At 44.0% G+C, this 18,697-nt stretch overlaps 4 protein-coding genes across 7 annotated transcripts; 2 read left to right on the top strand and 2 right to left on the bottom strand.

The window, feature by feature from the left end:
- Positions 1-345: 345 nt before the first annotated feature.
- On the bottom strand, positions 346-1,940 carry atlas. 2 transcript variants are annotated; one of them, NM_001299833.1, is made up of 2 exons: positions 1,323-1,940; positions 346-1,255 (listed from the first exon to the last, which is right to left on the bottom strand). In NM_001299833.1, the coding sequence occupies exon 1, from the start codon at positions 1,861-1,863 to the stop codon at positions 1,345-1,347; it is 519 nt and encodes a 172-aa protein (NP_001286762.1). In that variant the 5' UTR covers positions 1,864-1,940; the 3' UTR covers positions 346-1,255; positions 1,323-1,344. The 2 variants fall into 2 exon arrangements, with proteins under 2 accessions (NP_001286762.1, NP_611775.1); NM_137931.3 differs by having other exon boundaries at positions 892-1,255; positions 1,319-1,940.
- Positions 1,941-2,053: 113 nt separating this feature from the next.
- Positions 2,054-3,424, top strand: CG3124 (uncharacterized protein). 2 transcript variants are annotated; one of them, NM_137930.4, is made up of 4 exons: positions 2,054-2,255; positions 2,314-3,014; positions 3,091-3,149; positions 3,208-3,424. In NM_137930.4, exons 1-4 carry the CDS (start codon positions 2,199-2,201, stop codon positions 3,240-3,242), a joined length of 852 nt encoding a protein of 283 aa, NP_611774.1. In that variant the 5' UTR covers positions 2,054-2,198; the 3' UTR covers positions 3,243-3,424. The 2 variants fall into 2 exon arrangements, with proteins under 2 accessions (NP_611774.1, NP_001286761.1); NM_001299832.1 differs by having other exon boundaries at positions 3,064-3,149.
- Positions 3,425-10,630: 7,206 nt separating this feature from the next.
- On the top strand, positions 10,631-14,910 carry ord (orientation disruptor). 2 transcript variants are annotated; one of them, NM_166589.2, is made up of 7 exons: positions 10,631-12,443; positions 12,502-13,127; positions 13,191-13,440; positions 13,501-13,680; positions 13,748-13,825; positions 13,879-14,153; positions 14,218-14,910. In NM_166589.2, exons 1-6 carry the CDS (start codon positions 12,393-12,395, stop codon positions 14,131-14,133), a joined length of 1,440 nt encoding a protein of 479 aa, NP_726303.1. In that variant the 5' UTR covers positions 10,631-12,392; the 3' UTR covers positions 14,134-14,153; positions 14,218-14,910. The 2 variants fall into 2 exon arrangements, with proteins under 2 accessions (NP_726303.1, NP_001286760.1); NM_001299831.1 differs by having other exon boundaries at positions 12,368-12,443.
- A 197-nt stretch (positions 14,911-15,107) lies between these two features.
- CG13540 (uncharacterized protein) lies at positions 15,108-15,690 on the bottom strand. The gene is made up of 2 exons (NM_137929.2): positions 15,639-15,690; positions 15,108-15,583 (listed from the first exon to the last, which is right to left on the bottom strand). The coding sequence occupies exons 1-2, from the start codon at positions 15,657-15,659 to the stop codon at positions 15,197-15,199; spliced, it is 408 nt and encodes a 135-aa protein (NP_611773.2). The 5' UTR covers positions 15,660-15,690; the 3' UTR covers positions 15,108-15,196.
- Between the last annotated feature and the right edge of the window lie 3,007 nt (positions 15,691-18,697).

The raw sequence follows: 18,697 nt of genomic DNA, 5'->3' as shown, positions 1-18,697 counted from the left end.
TGTGCAAAAAAGTCATTCCTAGAGGTTTCTAACACTTCTTGGCTGATATATGGCGAAAAACCTTCTTTTTTCCGACCAAAAACACGTATTTTAGCTAACGCAACCGATAAAATGATCAAAATCTTGATTGTAGTACCTCGTTCAACTCGTATTCATATTCCCAATCGATTGACATTTCAATTTGAACATTTTAATTTTTTTAGATTTTTTGCCAATTTTGACGATGTAACCCCTTACAAAAAATGCGAAAATTGTAAAAAAAAAAATTTTCTTTATTTGACCAAAATTTGATACAAAATGAAAGTACAGATCAATAGATGTACAAGAATGTTAATTTTTTTGGCGTGGGACTCATTTTGGCCAAGTTATGATAAAAAGGCTATGGTTCATACAAATCATTTCTATTCAAATATCCAAATGCCCAATGAATCAATTAGCTGCAAAGTAAGACTTTTAATTTAATTGAATGCTATTCAACACTTTACTATTCTAAAATGGCATCTTAAAATGCCAGCACTACCCTTCAATGATAAATGCAAACTGCGATGAGTGTGACTGTTCCACGACCATGTCTATGACTATGGCAAATGCCGTTGACTCGGAGCACAATACACAATAATTGCCAAGTGACGGCAGCTTGGGGGCGCATCAATAACGAGTGCTTGTCACCCGGTGAGCCCACCATCTACCATCCGCCCGCCACCACCACCATCAATCCACATCCAGCCAGTGCACCTCGGATCCACTGGAGCACCGCCGGGAGCGAAATCACACCCATTTGTCAGGAAAAAGAAGTCGGGCGGCAAACGACGAAGTCCACGTCCATGGCGTCGGCGGCGGCGGCGGCGGCGGCGGCGGCTAATTGCAGTTCATGCGAAAAACATCGTTAATCACTCATTGACAGTTTGTTATTTGTTAAACAAAGCTAATGACTTAATGGCATAAATGGTGTGGCAACTGCACCGCGGCCCAAAGGATATCGAAAGTCGAGCCCGGTCGGAGCAGCTGAATAAATGACACGACAGCTCAGGGCAGTCGTCCTCTGTTCTCTGTTCTCCGTGTTCCGTAGTTATGTAGATAAACAATAAGCTGACAAGCCGGTGTAAAATTAATTGTCCTGGACAGCTTGGTTGGGCTTGGGGAGACTGGCGGAGGGGCGTGGTTTTATGGATGATCACGATATGCCCATGGGGCGAAGCAACTAGTTAGAAGTGGCAATGGAATCCCTCGTCTCACGGGATATGTGGATTGGCAACTAGAAATAAAGTAGGACTCATGGGCATTTTGTAAACGAGAAGTTAAACAATTACCACAGTACCTACAATATATTTCCAACACACATCCCTACTGAAACGGGTCCACATCCATGTCATCCACATCCACGTCGCTGGATAAGGGTCTCATTTGACCCATCCTATAGGCTTGCCTTGACCTCCGATCGATTTGGTGTGTATCTTCGTCATCATCCACATCCGGCGAAGGAACATGGGTTTGAATAAGGGTTCTTCTGTGCTTAACCGCCACTCGGCGGGCGTCCTCCATATTCCGCATGTGCATGACCACGGTTTCCGGCATATGGACCACCTTCCGCCGGACAGGATGATGCAGGAGCGGCACAGACGGGGCGATGGCGACCGTGTGGGAGGGGCACTGGGTGGCCAGGTTGCACTGATTGCGCCTCATGGGTCTCGAACGGATCTTGTACTTGCAGCAGTTCACGTGAAAAACCTTCGAATTATTAATCTTGGGACGAAGTGTGCTACGTTTATCTCTTTTCGGCAGCTTCGCTTTAATTTTCTGAGGAGGATGGACCTTCGAGTGGACTTTAACTTTCCTTCTAGTCTTGTGGCCTTTGCGTCCCATTTACTCGATGTGATAACAAGTAATTTGGAAATATACAATACGATAAATACTCTGACGTTTTTGATAATATTATTATCCAAAGCCTTTGAGATGATCATGAAAAAAACACGCTAAAATTGTATTCTATTCAATCATAGTAGGCTTTTCCCATCTCTGTCAGATGTCTGGGAAGTTTTCCTCTACACACTTCATTCGTATTTATTTCATCGTAGGATTCAGATCTATTGGTAGAAAGTAAGAAAAAAAAAATTCTCAAAATTTAAGTTATATACAAATTTGGAGTGAAATATTTTATAAACACTTTCGGAGTATCTCGAGCTTTCCACACATCGAAAATGAATTTTTGTTCAGTGCCTTACGAAGCTGACTACGGCATGTACGCCGATTCCAAGGTACACATAGTTGCATTGGTTCTGTAGACTTGGTAATAAGTCTAAGTCTATATTTCAGATGAAGAGCGTTCCTCAGTACCCCCTAAGCATGGGAGTAGGTCAGGGTCAAGGACAGTCCATGGCCATGCAGCCCCTGAATCCACCGCAGATGAATCTGCAGATGCAGATGCCCGTGTGCCAGTCGGGCGCTTCGTCGTACCCAATGCAGGGTATGCCGCTGGGCATGATGCAAGGGGGCAATCAGATGACCCCCATGTCCACGATGTCCACCCAGCTGCCGATTGGAGCGGTGACTCCCCTGAGCAGCATGACCATGATGCCCATGATGGGCAATCCCATGGGCGCCATCGATGCCCCCGGGATCAATGCAGTGCTGCCTGACCTGCAGCCGATGACCTCGATGGGTCAGATGCAGCCGCTGCAACAGTACAATCCCAGTGGATCTACCACCCAAATGCATCAAGGACGTCTGACGGGCGGCTGCAATGCTGTGATGTCTGCGCCCTGTCCCTCGTCGCCCTCGCAAGCTGGCGGCTGGAGCTCCGGTCCCAGCCCCAACCAAATGATGAACAGCTCCAATATGTGGCAATACAGTCAGCCTATGCAGAGTCACCAGCCGCAGTACCACCAGCAGCACCAGCAGCAGCAGCAACAGCAGCAGCAGCACTATCAGCAGCCGAGCCAGGGACACCAACAGGTCAACCGGATGAAGACCTCCTACGACGCTCCCATGTACCGGGATATGCGGAACGGTCTAAAGTAAGTAGATCTCGCCCAGGGGCGTTCGGCATCCTAATCCGATCCATAGCAATCCTTTTTAATCTCTAACCCTTAGCGCACCATCGATACACGATTCATCGAAGTACAGCAAAGGCAATCAATCATTCAATTGTGGTGAGTACTCACTTTTTTTTTTTGCATAAAAGAATGATATACAATGTTCTGCTTTCAGGAAAAGCGGTTAGCAAGGTCCCCCATTGGCGTTGACGAAACCCTTGAGCCCATCATTAGTTGTTTTTGTACTTTTGCATGATTGGTGTCTCTTTATTTATTTGTTCCAAGACTTCCCCTACGCAAGCAAACAGATACTCAAACCCACAAGAAACACAGACTTGGCCACAAACATATTGGTGTGGAATAAATAGTTTATATGTTTATGGCCGAAATGGAATTATTCATTCGTTGTTTTTCATCTGGCGACTTTAAACGCCCTGATTTATGGCCATCAGACATCAAAATTGGCAACATGTTCGCGGCAAGCGGAGTGTGGTGGAGGGTGGGGGGCTCGGCCAAGGAAAATTGGACGAGGGAAAAGCTGAAATGGCGATGAAAAATTTATGCTGACCGCATGATGAACGCATAAAAAATGTTGCCAACTTATGGCCAAAATGCAATCCACAACCCAGTCGCTGTGCGGAGTATAAACAATGGCTTTATCGGCAAAAGGCATCAGTTGGTTGGTTGGTTGGTTGGTTGGATGGATGGTTGGCTTTCTCCCTCCGTTCCAGGCCCCGCCCAAATCCCTTTCCTGCGTCCCTCCAGAGTCGTTAGATTCTGGCCAAGCCGGGCCAAGGTGTGAATATTTTATGTGGCACTATTTTGATACCATAAATCTTTTAGTAGTTGATTCAGCAAAGTTCTGCGTGTTACCGCATTTCGTTCTGTGGTTTCAGCTCAGTTCGTCTCGCTGCGTTTCTTTCAATTTCTGCATTTTGCATTTGTAGTTTTCAGTCCTGGATTTCTCGAGTGATTGTGGCCGAATCTGCCTTTGCTTTTGATTGATTATGTTGGGTATTTAATTTAGATTGCATACCCCTTTTTGGCCAGATAGAAACACAACGTGTAAGTTATTAAATTCTTAAAACCGAAAACTGTTTGCAACGCAATCAATTTTTCGGAGGTCCACCCTTTTCGCTTCAACTTTCCATCTTCGAAATACAAGAGGGGCAATCATCTCTGCCCATTGGGAGCAGGATGGGCAAATCCCATAAAATGCACATACCCGAAATTGTTTTTAGCTCGGCGGCAACGCAAGCTTTTAACATTTTTCAGAACGCATCATTAAAATTAAAAGAAAGTAAAAAGAGGGAAAAAAAGAAGCCACAAAAACAGACAGCTGAATGGACGTTGAATGGACAATTTGAAAAGTTTTGGGCAAGGAAACTGCAGCCCTGGACAATGTGAATGCTCCAACGCTGGGTGAGAAGTTTTCCGTAGCGGAGGCGGAGCTGTGAGGGGAGGATTGTCAAAAGTTTTCGTAGGAGCCCTACATAGTTCCCCATGCGCTGCAGCTGCCCTCTGGATGCAAAATTTTATTCATGACGGAAGCAATACTCAAATTTCGTCTATTAATATCTGGGAAAAGGGTTTCTGGGGGCGCTGGAGGAATATTCCTGGGTCCAGCTGTCAGCCGGAGCTGGGACCAACTTCCAGGATCCCTGCGTATACCAACATCTGTCCAAGTGCCAGTCCAACTGTCTGTTTGCCTGGCTGACACACACACACACACACACACATATATACCGTCTCTCATCTAAACAAATGCGCATACAGATGTGGTCAGATGCGGTTGGTGGTGCGATGCACTGAGAAAAATAACTGGTGAGTTATGGAGATCGAACTAAAGTGTGAGCAAAACCAAACCATGCAAACCAATTATTCCATTATTATTGGTTTGTATATTTGGTAATTTACTTTACATAGACTTTTCTTCCAGTGCCAGTTATCCCGGTTGCCCATTGCTAACGTAACCTCAAATTGCATTCCTAATTCCTTTTCTACTCCATCTCATCCCAGTTCGCCGGGGGAGCACTTTCTGCAAAATGTGCAATTTCCGCTTGAAAGGCTGGCTGGCTACAATCCATCCCCGAATTCCTGGAAATATTTTGCAAAACAGAAATTTATTATAGCCATTTTATTATTTTGCGGCTAACTTCATGTTAGCCCCAACATGCATGCGTCATATTATTGTCCAAAGTGGAGCGAAACGGAAGTCATTCAGTCAACCAGTCAGTCAGTCAGTCAGTCAGTCAGGTGAGGTGGCAGAAACACTTTCCATCCGAAGAAACAAGGCGCTAAAATATTCTGGCCACTTACATTGCGCAAATGTTTTGTTTCGGATTGGTGAGTGAAACGAGGGCTTTTTGTACTGCGAATTTGAATAATTAAAATAGTTGGCAGTAGATGAGCTTTGGCTTTTCGCAAACTTAGTAGGTTTAAACTAGCTTTGTTTATCGATGCAATTACCTAAGATTAGTCTTAAGCGCAGTACTTCGAGGCAGTACCTCGAAAACAGTCTATAAAGTTGGAAAGGTGCATAAAAGTATGCTATGAATTCATTACGGCATATTACATCACTTTGAAGCTAATTTCTAATTACATACCAGTTCATCCTCCACATCTTTTACTAGAATCTTTGAATTTCACAAGCAACCTCTTGAATGCAATATTATTTGTGATTCACTCACTTATCGCCAGCTTACCGACACTTAAAATCGCTCTAAAATACTTAAGCTGCTGTTTGTCAATTACCATTTACACTGCCAGCTTGTTGGTTTGATGTCGAGCAATGTTGTGTTTTAACCCCAGCAAAGGCAAACTTGTGGCATCCACAATGAACATGAATTTTAACTTGTCGTTTGTTGCATTTGTCAACTGCTGTTGTTTTTGCCGGCAGTTCCTGTGGCTCCTGTCCATGTGCCACTCCTCGCTATTGACAGAGATCCGAGGGCTAAGCTCATTCGCACTTGGACGGAAATGTTTGAGTCCTCGGTGTCCATTCGGCCATCTCTTTCTTGCCCCAGTCGTCTCTTTCACTCGTTGCAGCTCAGTGGGCAAAGTTCGTGTGCCTTGTTTTAGAATTTGCAGTCTGCTCTTCGGATTGTTAGCCCCATACCCGGCTGCCCGTTCTATGTGGGCCAAACTTTTTGAAACTGTGCCAACTTTTGGCTTGTTTTTGCCCGATAACGTCATCATCGTCGACATCCTCTCGTCATTCTCATTCTCATTCGAGTGGAACCAAAAAAAAAAAAAAGAGGACAAAAAAGCCAGCTTACAAAGAAAATGAAAACTCGTTGGCCAAATGTTTTGTCATGATTTTCCCCTGCCACACAGCCGGTCTCCTCCGTCGATTCGGGCCTTCTTTCCCATAGACTCCTGTCGCTCTGTCAATGAAAAACCTGCAAGTTGACTGGGCATGCACATCACTTGGTCAGATTATCGAACATTCAAGCCGGTTCAATGGAATCCTAACTCCAAATACATTTTAATATGTTGGTAAACATTTAGTAAATTCGGACACGGATAATCGCCATCTGTTATGGACTTAGTATTTTATATTTTATTCACTAGTTGCATCGAAACTATTCACATGATAAAACTTTCTTCTGTAGTGCATAAATTGCGAGAAATGAGAGCGTAGAGCCATAAACTTTGTTCGAATCGGAGAAATTCGAGATATGAAAGTTCATCCATGGACCATTTTCCACCTGAGCTAATGGCTCTTTGTTTTTGCACATTTTGTAGCTTTGAGTAATTAAATTTATGGATGCATAAAATGGCAACCTGTTCGAACTTCGGTCCGATGCCGACCCTCCTCTCATCTTCTCTTCCTCACTTTTTTGGCCATGTCCATGATATGTCCGGCCGTAGTTCCGACTGTCCATTTGGGCCACATCCATATCCACATCCATTCGACGTCCAATGAGCGGCTTATGTGCGCCCGATGCTGCTTTGCTGGCTATTAATTTCGAGTGGTTCGGTTCACTTTCGGGCCCATGTGTACACATGTTTGGCTTGTAAAAATGTCATGTTAATTTGTGGATTGTGCGACCGAAATGGAGCAACGAGTGAGAGCCAAACCCGGGCGAAGGCATGCAAATAAATGTCTCGCACAAGCCACCCACTCACGGCCAGATGCACTTAGAGAAAATCACAGTAACTTTGTGCAAATAAGCATATATAAGCATATGTATTCTCAAGTATGTTTGAAGACCTTTAAAAGCAGTTAAATACTTTATTTAATGGTGCATATATAGTGAGGTTTAAACGTACTTTGTATTCAATCCTTTAGATTTTTTACTGTGCATTTTTGGCCTCACACAGATACTCTCCCTCGCACACAGACACACCCGACCACGCAGCGCAAGGGAGCGAAAGAGACGGCAATCACGGCTTTGGAGACGGGCTTTTTGTAGATTTATGAGTGAATCTGATAAGTGCTGCCAATAAATTTTCTGACAACAATTTACAATGTTCAGTTCATGTTCTTTTCCTTACGATTTCCATGGAGGAATCGCCTGAAATTGGGATTGGCTTGGGTGTAGTGTATTTTCGGTTATTTTATTGCAATCTATTGGTCAAAAGTAGGCTGAATGAAGATGCCGGAGTGCCGAGTATCAACAAATATATAATAATAATATTACTCAGCCAAAACAAATACAGACTAAACTGCTATGGATTTTATGGGCATGAAAAGGGATATCAAAGGTACTTCAATTAGGAAGGAATACTTTGGCCAAAGTATACCCAAAAAGAGTAATTTACATATCAATTTATTTTAGCTATTAAGTTGATTTTCTGGAGTAGTTTTTCTTTAGCTCTTAAATTTTAAAGCCAGCTGAGACGCATATGGATATATATTTCAATAAGTTATTTCTACTTGCATACTTGAATAATATTCTATGGCTTAACCTCATGTCCACCATTTATTTGTAATCCATCCAATTACTATATTTCTTGAGGACTTATCACGAAGTTGCTGCAGCTCGGCAAATGAACAAGTGCCCATACATTGCGCATACGTACGTATACGTAATGTAATCACAAGCATTGCCACACTCACACTAGCACACCCAGGAGCATCAACAAAAATCCAACAATGGCAACAAAACCACAGAGAAATCAGTGAATTATACAACATTTAAGCAAACACAGAGTGCCAGCGTTCGCTCGTTCGTTCGAGAATGCATAGAAAACCCAGCAGAATTAAGTTAAGGCGCTTCCGACATCCTTTCAGGATCCTCCTCCGGCCCCCTGGAAAACACAATGGAGCTAGTGCCACGACGAAGAGCCCAAGTTGGCCAAAAACTTTACACACTGCCAGCTGAACGGGTTGAGGCCTACACTGATAAAAACAGTGTGCAAATGAGCAGATCAATGATGAATAGGCGAAGTGTTCGAAACTATAAGAGCAATGCAAGCCATCATTTAGGAAACTGCTTCCCTCAATTTCGATCTGAAAGTCTTTCTTTTTGGAAAATAACCTTTTAAATTGTCGTTTCATTACATTATAAAATATCTGAGAATAATAAAAGATTCGGATTGATCTTGATTTTCCTGTCTGTATAGTGACTGAAAGAAACCATCGCAGCAGAAGTGAAATAAAGTTGAATGTAAGCAAACAAGTTGAACCAACAAACCAAGTCTCTAATTGTATTTGTGTGCGTACGTGTGTGTGTGTGTGTGTGGGTGGGTAGGCGTGAACAGAGAGCGGGGGCGTGGCAGTGTGTTTTATGCGGCAAACCGGAACGCACCACTTTGGTGGTACAAAATATGAAGAAGCCAAATCAGCGGGAGAGCTGACGAGGAGAACCGGAGCAAGTCCGAGTCCAACAAGACGTGAAATGCAACTTTTTCGGCACAACGCTCGAGCACAAAAGCCTGGACAAAAACACACTGCCAGGCAGCCAACAAGGAAGCCAACAGAAAACCGTGCAAATGCACAAAAGCCAAACAAGAATGCCAAACGAAAGGAAGGGAGTCCTGCGCAAGGAGCCTTCGCATTCCGCATATCCTCGCCCTCAAGGACCCTCCATTCGAAGCGGAGTTTTGCGGCACGTTGAGGTGAAGCATTCCGGGATCGCAGCCTAAGCCTCGCCAGCTGCTCACGAATCCGGATGTCCTCCGCCGAGGCACAAAACATAAGCTACTGGCACGGAAACGCAGGATCGCAAGAGGCGCCTTTAAGATACCTTTAACAAAGCGATTGTCTTAAACGAGGACCACAATAAATCTTTGTTCATTTTTAGATAGTTTGTTTATCCATATGATGCTAACTAAGAAATACGTATTATCTTTATATAATATAGCTACAAATGGATCTGATATGTAATGTACTCCCCAAGAAGGGAATCAATTGTAGATAATCACATGGCTTATCTACGCATGCTACCCAAAAGCGACAGTATACCTTTGCCAGGACAAAAGGACAAAGTACAGCAATCCGGAAATATGGCAAAGAAAATGGAACAATCGAAGTGAAAGGGTCGTGTGGAGTGGGAAACGAGGAACACAGGATCCAGTGAATGGAGCTGCGACATGAGTACATTTGTTTATGCGGAGCCCGAAAAGATGGAGCAACCACATCCCCAGCTTGCTCCTCCTCCGCCTCCTCCTTCTCCCAGAGGACTCCTCCGGCTGGCAAGCGTTGAAATGGAACAAATGAACTAAGTCGAGAATTGCCAACTGCACACTTGAGTCGCACAACGAAGTAAACCCACAAAAGGAGCAGCCCGAACAAATGATTTCACAAGAAAAGTTAAACTTGTAAATTCAAATTTCACATTTGTCTGGAATTCGCAATTACACTTTGGCAACAACAATGAAATATGTCCGCCTGGCACATCGCTACACCTGCCCAAAAATCGCTGGATTCAGCATTCCCCCCTCTAATCCAGCATCCATCCAGCCCAATCTTCACGGCTCATTGTTTGGCCTGGCAAATGGAGCATGGTTGTGGCGGAGCACGCGGGTAGCGGGAAGAGCCCAGTTGCCTCCTAAAGCATATTGTAATAATCCAAATGAAATTAAATGTACCGTAAACATTTCGAATTGCGATTGCTTCAAGGATCTGGCATTCCGCAGCAACAACATGCTACAACTGTGAGCTGGGATTGAGCGACTATAAGATACCCTACATTTGCTAAATCAAAATAAAATCAATACGTATATTAAAGTATATATTGATACGATGGCTATTGTTGTAAGTATTTGCTATATATTGAAACCAAGCTAGAGCTAGGATAAAATAACTTGCAGAGCCAAGAATGCTGAGCTACTTCATACCCTGTACAATCACGAACAATGTCAGGTGCAAGCGGTGCTCCCACGGGCGAGCCAATAAAAATGTCGGTAATTGCAGATGCGAAACATGGCCAGAATCCGGATTGGGAATGTAGCAATAGAATGAAGGGGTTAGGCTGCGAGAGAGGGGTTCCACATTAGCTGGCTGGATGTTGAATGCAAGTAGTGCAATTATGTGCGGGTTCTTTAAAAATATTTTAAAATCTACATGCCCAATCTCACGGAGTAAGCCAGAAATGTCTCGAAACGAACTTCAAAATGTATACAAAAATTTATACTCTTCTGGGGACTTTGTAATGTTTAAAGTTAACTTAGGCTTTCGAACTGATGATATATTGAAAATTCCTCAATAAACTGCCATCAAATTAGCCTGCTCAACAACCCGCCATCATCATCATCATCATCATCACTCGCAAACATTGCAAATTACCACCCACCGCCACGTAAATCACCATAACCATATTTCAATCGCTTCACTGCGATCTGAATCCCCCAGCGATTTGTGCAACTATTCAATTGGCCCGACTGGATGGCAAGGAGGCATTAAATTAACGAAATCAGGCAGGTAAAAATAAGGAAAACGATCGACTTTAAGTAAAAGCCGGCCGCCAAATTGCACATTTTACAAGTTTACGAACCACTAAGCGGAGCCAGCAGAATCGCCTTTTTGGCGAATTTATTTCTAAAACAACTCTATCGCGATCACCTGGCGACGCAGAGCGGCCCATAAAGCCAACGATTTATTGGCCAAGTCGGCAACAATTTGACAAGCAAATTGCTATAATTTCTGGACATTGCAAGTGGAGGGAATTCCCCAGTCCCCTCGATCCGCGATTCTTCTCCAAGAATGCTGTGTGGACATGAGCAGCGCTCTTTTCGCGCTTTTATCTGCGCAAATTTATGCTGGCGATAAAGCCACAACGACTACTGGACTGGATCCTCTACTCTCGAAAGGAAGAGCCCAGGTCGGAGGAGGAATCACGTGGCCCAAGGCTGGTAATCTAATTGCATGGCCATTCGGATGGATCGGCGCTGTCTGCTGGAATTGCAATAATTTCGCTGGCTTTACGAGCTGCCATGGAATCCCCGAGTCTCCACATTTCCCCAGCGACCACACATACATCAGAACATCGGAATCAGAATTGTCGAGTGCACAAAAGTTTTTGGCGATCACTTGGACTATTAAATCGCAATTAAATTCGTGACGTGTGGTCCCCACGGTTCGTAAATCCCAGGGAAGAAAATGCTGAAATGGCAATCATCATTAAAAATGCAAAAGGCATAAAATTGGCCAGAAAGAAGCCCAGAAATATAAATGATTTCCTTGGGCCTCATCAAAGGCGGGGCGATAAGGAAGTATTCTCCTTTTCGTTCGAGTCGTAAAATATCCGACGAAAACTACGACGACAGCGTCATAAAAATTAAAAGAAAATCACAATCTTGGTTTATTTCTGTCGCCTTTGTTTGCCGTTTGCTCAAATTTAATATCATTCCGTACTGTCCAACGAAATAAGCCTCTTTGAAAAGTGACCAGGACGGAGTTTCGTACTAATTGTTGCTCAGTGCGTGCATTTGGGAATTACGACAGTTGGGCTTTTGATGGCACTTAGAAAGCCGTTAATCCTAATTTTATGCATCCAGTCTGTTGGCCTGGCCAAGCCAATTTAATGGCTCACTTCCCATGGCTCATAATAATGTTGATTCCTTGCTGATTCATAAATATGCGTTAGGCGGGGAAAAAGGGCATACAAATGGATGGGGAGCAACATATTAGTGGACTGGGACCAGCTGGATGGTCATGGTTTTATTTTCTAGGGTTTGAAACAAGCTAAATTTTTCGAAATCAACTATCAGTTTAAATCCACTTACAAGAATTGCTAAAATTTCAAAAGCCCGTTTTGACTTCTGTGGGACATTTTATAGCACTAACTTTCTGAGTCGATTTAATCGAGCGTCGATAACTTAGCGTCATCAAGGAATTTTAGAGCACTTACCTTCACTGAAGTAAGCGAAAAAGTTGTTAAGTTATCGAATGACTGAAAAAATTTATGAAAAATGTACGGAGAAACTACGCTAAATAAAAACCACGTCATTAAATTTATCAAAGTGAGTTGTATTCATATTGAGAACAGAAAGCACGTATTAAATGTATATGATTGTTTAGTTGAAAATTAACAACTGCTTGGGCTGCGATGAAGTGGAGATAAACTTCTCGAAAGCGGACAATGTACACATTATCATCTACAGTTTGGTCACGGATATGGCAAAGGACCTACCGGCTGTAACGCCCGTGGCCCAGGCCATCCTACTCCTCTGCTCCCTGACCTATCCGGATTCAGATAGCCTTGAAACGATTCCGCAGCTGAAAATTGGCAAGGGAAGTGTCTCGATGAGCTTCAAAGTGTATCCCGTGAATAAGGAAGAGGAGACGGAGCCAGAGTCGGAGAGCGACCTGGATGAGGGACCGTCCACCTCGAAACAGGCCCTGGAGCGAATGGTGCAGCGAGCGGAGCGCAAGGCCAAGGAGGCGTCCACAAGGAACGTACATTCCAAAGGCATCTATGTGAACGTAGAGCGAAGATTCGATATGTACTTCGCCCTGGACACCGTTTCATATTATATAAACGGCGGCAAACGCCAATCGTGCCCCCTCCCGGAGTTCCACGCCAAGTTCTTTGTGCGGCCCCAGCACTCGATCAATCTTCTGAGGCAGCTGCACGAGAAATGCTCCGGGAACTGGCTAAAGGTCATCCAAAGCGACGGCGATGGAGACGCCTTCAAAAAGTTCAAGTAGGTCGAGCCACTCCGTAAGTATTCCCATTTATTGAGGACTAACCAACATGTTTGCTGCAGAGACCCCGACAGCCCGTTCGAGACCTTTGTAAAGCTGTTCGAAAGTAACCCGATCAAACCAAACGATATGATGGGCAAGTTGGCCAAAACATGCCTGCACGTCAACGAGGCAGTGCGTCTGACGGAGCGAGAATTCATACTGGAGGTCTTCAACCAGGTGCGCCACATATTCGAGTACATCACGGCCCAGGAGTACACAGTGTGGTTTCTGGTACCTTGCCTTGGTGACAAAGACCAGCTGCGTTCCAAGGTGAGCACATCTAATTGCAGTGGGTTCTTAAGTTATTGAGCCTATATCTATATCCACTAGACCCTCGAAGACTTTGATTTGACCAAAGTGCGAACGTCTATTCGTCGAGCCGGTGATACTTCCAACATTTGGTGGGATCATACTGATCACAACATCAAGGACATTCTATTGGTGGCCTTCCAATTGGACCTGGCCACCCATGTCAATCAGTCGGTTCTTGTTATTAGCCATTTGGAAACGGTTTGTACAATGAAAAGTTGATTTAGAGCTCAAGTCAAAGGATTGTAAATTGTATTTCCTTAAACAGCTGGCGGAGTTTTCCACTATGCAATATGTGACGGCCTTTTTTATGAACGACTTCTACGCCAAGAAAAACACGGAACCAGTAAGTTGCCTCACTAAATAATATTAATATTAATATTTATTATTTGGCCTTAGAAATGGATCTGCCACCGCTATTTGGAGCGCATCATTGATGTGGCCTTGTTCCTGGGCGTCATCGTCATCATCGAATACCCAAGTGCCTTCACTCTGTTGCAGGAGGGTCGCCACTTGATCAAGTGCTTCCAAAAGGAAAATGCTGACTCCTCCAGAACCTCCCAATGGGAAATATTCGAAGATGTGGTCAAGGAGAACGAGTCCGACCTCGAGTTTCTCAAGGAGGCCGTGGGCAAAGTCCAGCAGAACGTATAGTCTTCAAAGGAATACACTAGGTGCGTCATATTATTGCAAAAACTTGGCACATACCCAAACCAACTGACTTGCGTGCAATTTCAGCTTCGCCTCGAACAAATTGCATTTATCTGCCGTCTGCGGCTTTCACACGCAAATATTTCCATGTTCATTTTCTAATTACGCCACAGCTCACGGTCCAACTTCACTCCGGCTGCAAACCCATTCTTCAGCTCCATTTCAATTAGGGTTTTGCCGGCTGTCAGTTGTTCGAGTGCCACTGGCGGAGCAGCCGAGGGTCCTTGCACCACCATCTGCACCACCATCTACCCCGACCCACAGACAGCAACTACAATGGCTGTCAGACGAGAAGCACGCGTCATTTGCCGGCGAAATGCATTTGCGCTAACCAAGACCATTTTTAGCCAAAATCACCCGGTGACCCAGTTGCAAAGCCAAGAGCCCGGAGATACATCCTGATGGAATGCTGACTGACTGGCGGACGGACTTGAGTGATTGGCGGTTACTGGGGCAATTATTTTGGACGCTGATGGGGTACATCATTCATTTGAAAACACAATCTTTAGTTATACATTCTATTTTTTTTTTTATACAAGAACACAAGCGAGGCGAAGATTTTCCTATCCTATGGCATTATTAATCTATTACACCATTTACATAATCATATGGAGAAATGTATATGTATATTTCATCCTCATTTATTCTTTCTAAATTCTGTTATATCATAAGTTCAAGGTTTATAAATAAGCAGATAATAAATGAATGTTCTTTCCTTCCAATTGTGGGAATACTTAAGATCTATTGTAGATGTGGGCCATCAGTAAATGCATATTATTATATTTGTTATCTGGCCACAGATTTTGTTTACGTTGGATGCCACATTTCGCACCTCGTGCACGACCTCGAGAAGATCGCACGCCGGCCTGGCTGCCAAGGGGCCGGATGTTACTACTGAAAGTTATTAAATGAGATTTCAAGACAGCCGGCGTATCATTTATTGGATTATATCAATGAAAACATGTTACAAATTGAAATCGCTTTATGGCCACTTCAGTATCGGACCTTAGGCAAGGTCACCAGGTTTGTCCTTCAAATCACGTGGTGTGGGTATTTCGTCACCAGAGGGCGCAAAACTCTTTTCCGAGCAGTGCTGATCACCACCCAATTGACGAGGGTTGTCTGCAATTGCTCCTCTTCGTGGTGAGGTGGCGCGCTGCTTGGTGACGCTCGCATCCGAAAGATTGGGCCGCTTCTTCTTGAACTTTGTTTTTTCATCTTTTAAGTAATCTATGTTGTAGCACCAACCGCAGACCTGACCCTGGATTATGATTTCATTCTTCCTCCGCTTGGCGAAGTGCACCATGAACTCTTTGGGATCGACGACCTCATGGTTCAACAGGGTGCAGAAGCGTGGCCTGGACTTTTCCGGCTTACCGGGATCGTTGGCCATCTGCAACGGATCAATATTTTATTCCACTTTTCACTGATTTGAAAAGGTTACTTACTGGGCTCTTAGGGTTTTCCATGAATGTGCAAAAGGGTAAGGCTGTCGGTCGATTGGCTATATACCAGATATACAAATTTTAAATTTGCCTTGGTAACACTAAAGCACAATGTTCCCCTACTTCAAGTATTTCGATATAAAAAGAGTTAGATGAAAACCAAATTGGAACTTAGCATTTGGAGGTATACAAGAAAACTATAGTTAATAATAATAGGTTTCAGGTTCAACTGGTGCATCTTCTTCTCGCAGTATTTCTTGATTTCTTGGCTGAAAACTATCGGTGTGGCCAAAGGATCTGCTTTCAGTGTCTTCAACGACTTTTTGACCCAATCAAAACCCAAAACCCACGAGGACCCATTCACTGACCGCTGGCAGCTGCTAAAAGCGCTAGCGAGTATTAAAAACTCGTTTCGACTAAATATTTAAACAGTTTATTATGCCGGAGCCCCGATGTCATAGCATGCCACACATGTGGGCGTGGCACTGCCACCCATCATGTAAAATGGCGCGTGCATTGCGCCAAAAGGAAATTCAAATTTGAATTAATTATGATGCCACGCCTGGATGCAGGTCCCCATGTCCTCTTTCCCGTGTCCTGGCAGATATTGCTATTTGTTGCTGTTTTTGCCACTGCCGTCGCGGTCGTTCTGCGGGTCCTCTGCTCCCTGCTCCCAGTTCCATGCAACCAGCTCCATGTTCCCTTGCACATGGGTGGTTCATTTGTTGCGTTTACCAAATAACAAATAATAGCACTTACCGCCCCTCTGGCCACGAGTGTGTGTGTGTGTGTGGGTGCTGTTATTTAATTTTTTGCTTAACAAAATGCAAACAACATAAGCAGCTTGACGGTGGTTTAAGGTCTCTGGCCGCGTGAAGTGAAATGTTTTGGAAAATTTGGCCAGCAAACAAGTGCTTAACCAGCAGTGGCGCTTAAATTAAATATCGAAATTGAGAGGAAAGCAGCATTCGGCTGAAACTAGACCGATAGCTAAGATTTTTTCGAGATGAGAATGATGTTATAAAAGTTTTAAAGCCATTACGCGCTTTAATATATTTCCCGATAGTGATTCATTTTGCCAGCAATTTGCCACGCATTTGGGCCTTAAACAAAAAACTCCACTTTCGACGGAGATACGCTCCACAAAGTCATTAACATTTAACCGATCAAAGCAACGAGGTGAGCGAAAAAGGTGAAATCATCAACCACTGAATGCACCAACCGGCAATCGGAGCCACAAAAACAGCCAGGAAGAGCAACAATCGATGGGGCCAAAAAAACAGAGAAGCGGAATATCAAATTGCAACGCACAAATGGAGGCTTTAATGCCACAGTCGATGAAGCAGGCGCTCTATCAGATACCCTGTAATTACCGAACAGTAGCAAAAAGTGTAAGCATATACCATAGTTTTTTAAAACTCTGAATCAGAATTCATTTGGTTTCCGTTATTCAACTCTATATACATTACTTTTGAATCGTCAAAAGTAGGGTATGAGATAGTGTTGTTGGAGGCGGCGAAAGCGCGAGTTTGGTGCCTGCATTTGCGTTTAATTACGGAATAATCCAAAGCGATTGCGGAGCATGAAAATCGATATGCAGTGGTAATGGTGGATGGGCGGCAGTTTTGGGCGGCTGTGGCCATCCATGTCAGTCCCAATGATCCAGCAGCGGACAGGCCGTTGACGTTGCTAACCCAATTAAACTGTCGCCCGACCGAGCAGATAGCATCCTTGCACGCCACCCCTTCTGGAGTCCACGCCCTGCTCCTCGGCCACCCCAGCTGCACTGGCGCCGACTGGGGACCACATCGACCGAGTAGCAACTCTTGTTGGGTCTGCCATGAACTGGCACTCTGACCAAATAAACCGCAGGAGCAAAAGCCACCGCTCCATGGACCTACCCCCTCCCCCCCGCCAGCTGTTTCACCCCGTTCATTTGCTTCGTGGCGCTTCAATAGCAATTTGGTTAAACTCCTTTTTAATTTCAGCCACTTCCGCCACATCGCAGTTGGCTCCTTGAAGCGAAGCCAGAATATTGAATATATAAGGTTGGGCCTAAAATATCAGATAGGTATATAAAAGTATGCTACCCAAATCCAAAAGTTTAACGTTCTAATTTAACTGCAAACTTTAAGTGCAGTATGCATCCAATAGCATCCATTTGAAGATGCTAATCCGCTGATATCCTCTTTCGTTTTCCGTTTCTTTTCACAGCTGCGACCTGAAATTGAATCGAATGTTTTGTTTCGCTTCGCTGCCCGAAAAAGTTTCCCTAGCCAATATCCTGAGGATTCCTGCGGCAGGACAATTTTCAGCGTCGTAAACGGGCAAATTTCATTAGCATCAGGCTAGACATCATCTGTCGAACAAAAGGCGGCGAAAAGAAATCTCCGGAATGAAACCATTTTGCTCACTCTTTCTGTCTGGGCGTAATAAAATTTGGCTAAATGTGCGCAGCGGCGTGTCCTGAAAAAAGTCGTCCTGAAAAATCCCTCTCAATTTGAAGAGCTTTTAATTGTATTGTTTGGGGGCGTTTGTGCCATATTTGTAATGTGCAAATATGCGAATATTGTTCTTCCCTTTCTTCCAGCGCATTCATATATATGTACATATGTATATAAATGTGTGTACTGCCAACTTTCCCTGTTGACTCTCAACATTTTATGTGTTGACTTTTATTCGCGTCCTTGAGCGGGTTCAAGACACTTCTACTTCAGTTTTCCAGCCGGCTTTTGTTGAACTTCTTCAAAGTTGTGCTAACAAATGCATTTTCCTTCTGCTCATGCAATTATACCAAAATTCATTTGCCTCTATTTGGAGGCTTGTTTTCCTTGCCAATCGAACGAATTCCCTTTTGCCGGGCTAGTGCGGCATTTTTAATTAGTCCGATTTGGGGTTTCACTTTGCAGTTTAATTGATATCGACGGCTTAAATCGGCTGCATAAGCGAAAACAAACACGGGGTGAATAAATATTTTGATTTAATTAATAATGCTTTCAAAACTTGTCGATTAACTCGATCAAATGCGAAGCCATTTCTTTGTGGCAATGCCATTTGACGAA

Source organism: Drosophila melanogaster, chromosome 2R, assembly GCF_000001215.4.
Source record: "Drosophila melanogaster chromosome 2R".
Lineage (NCBI taxonomy): Eukaryota > Metazoa > Arthropoda > Insecta > Diptera > Drosophilidae > Drosophila > Drosophila melanogaster.
The sequence above is the reverse complement of the archived record's forward strand: the minus strand, read 5'-3'. Positions and strand labels throughout refer to the sequence as shown.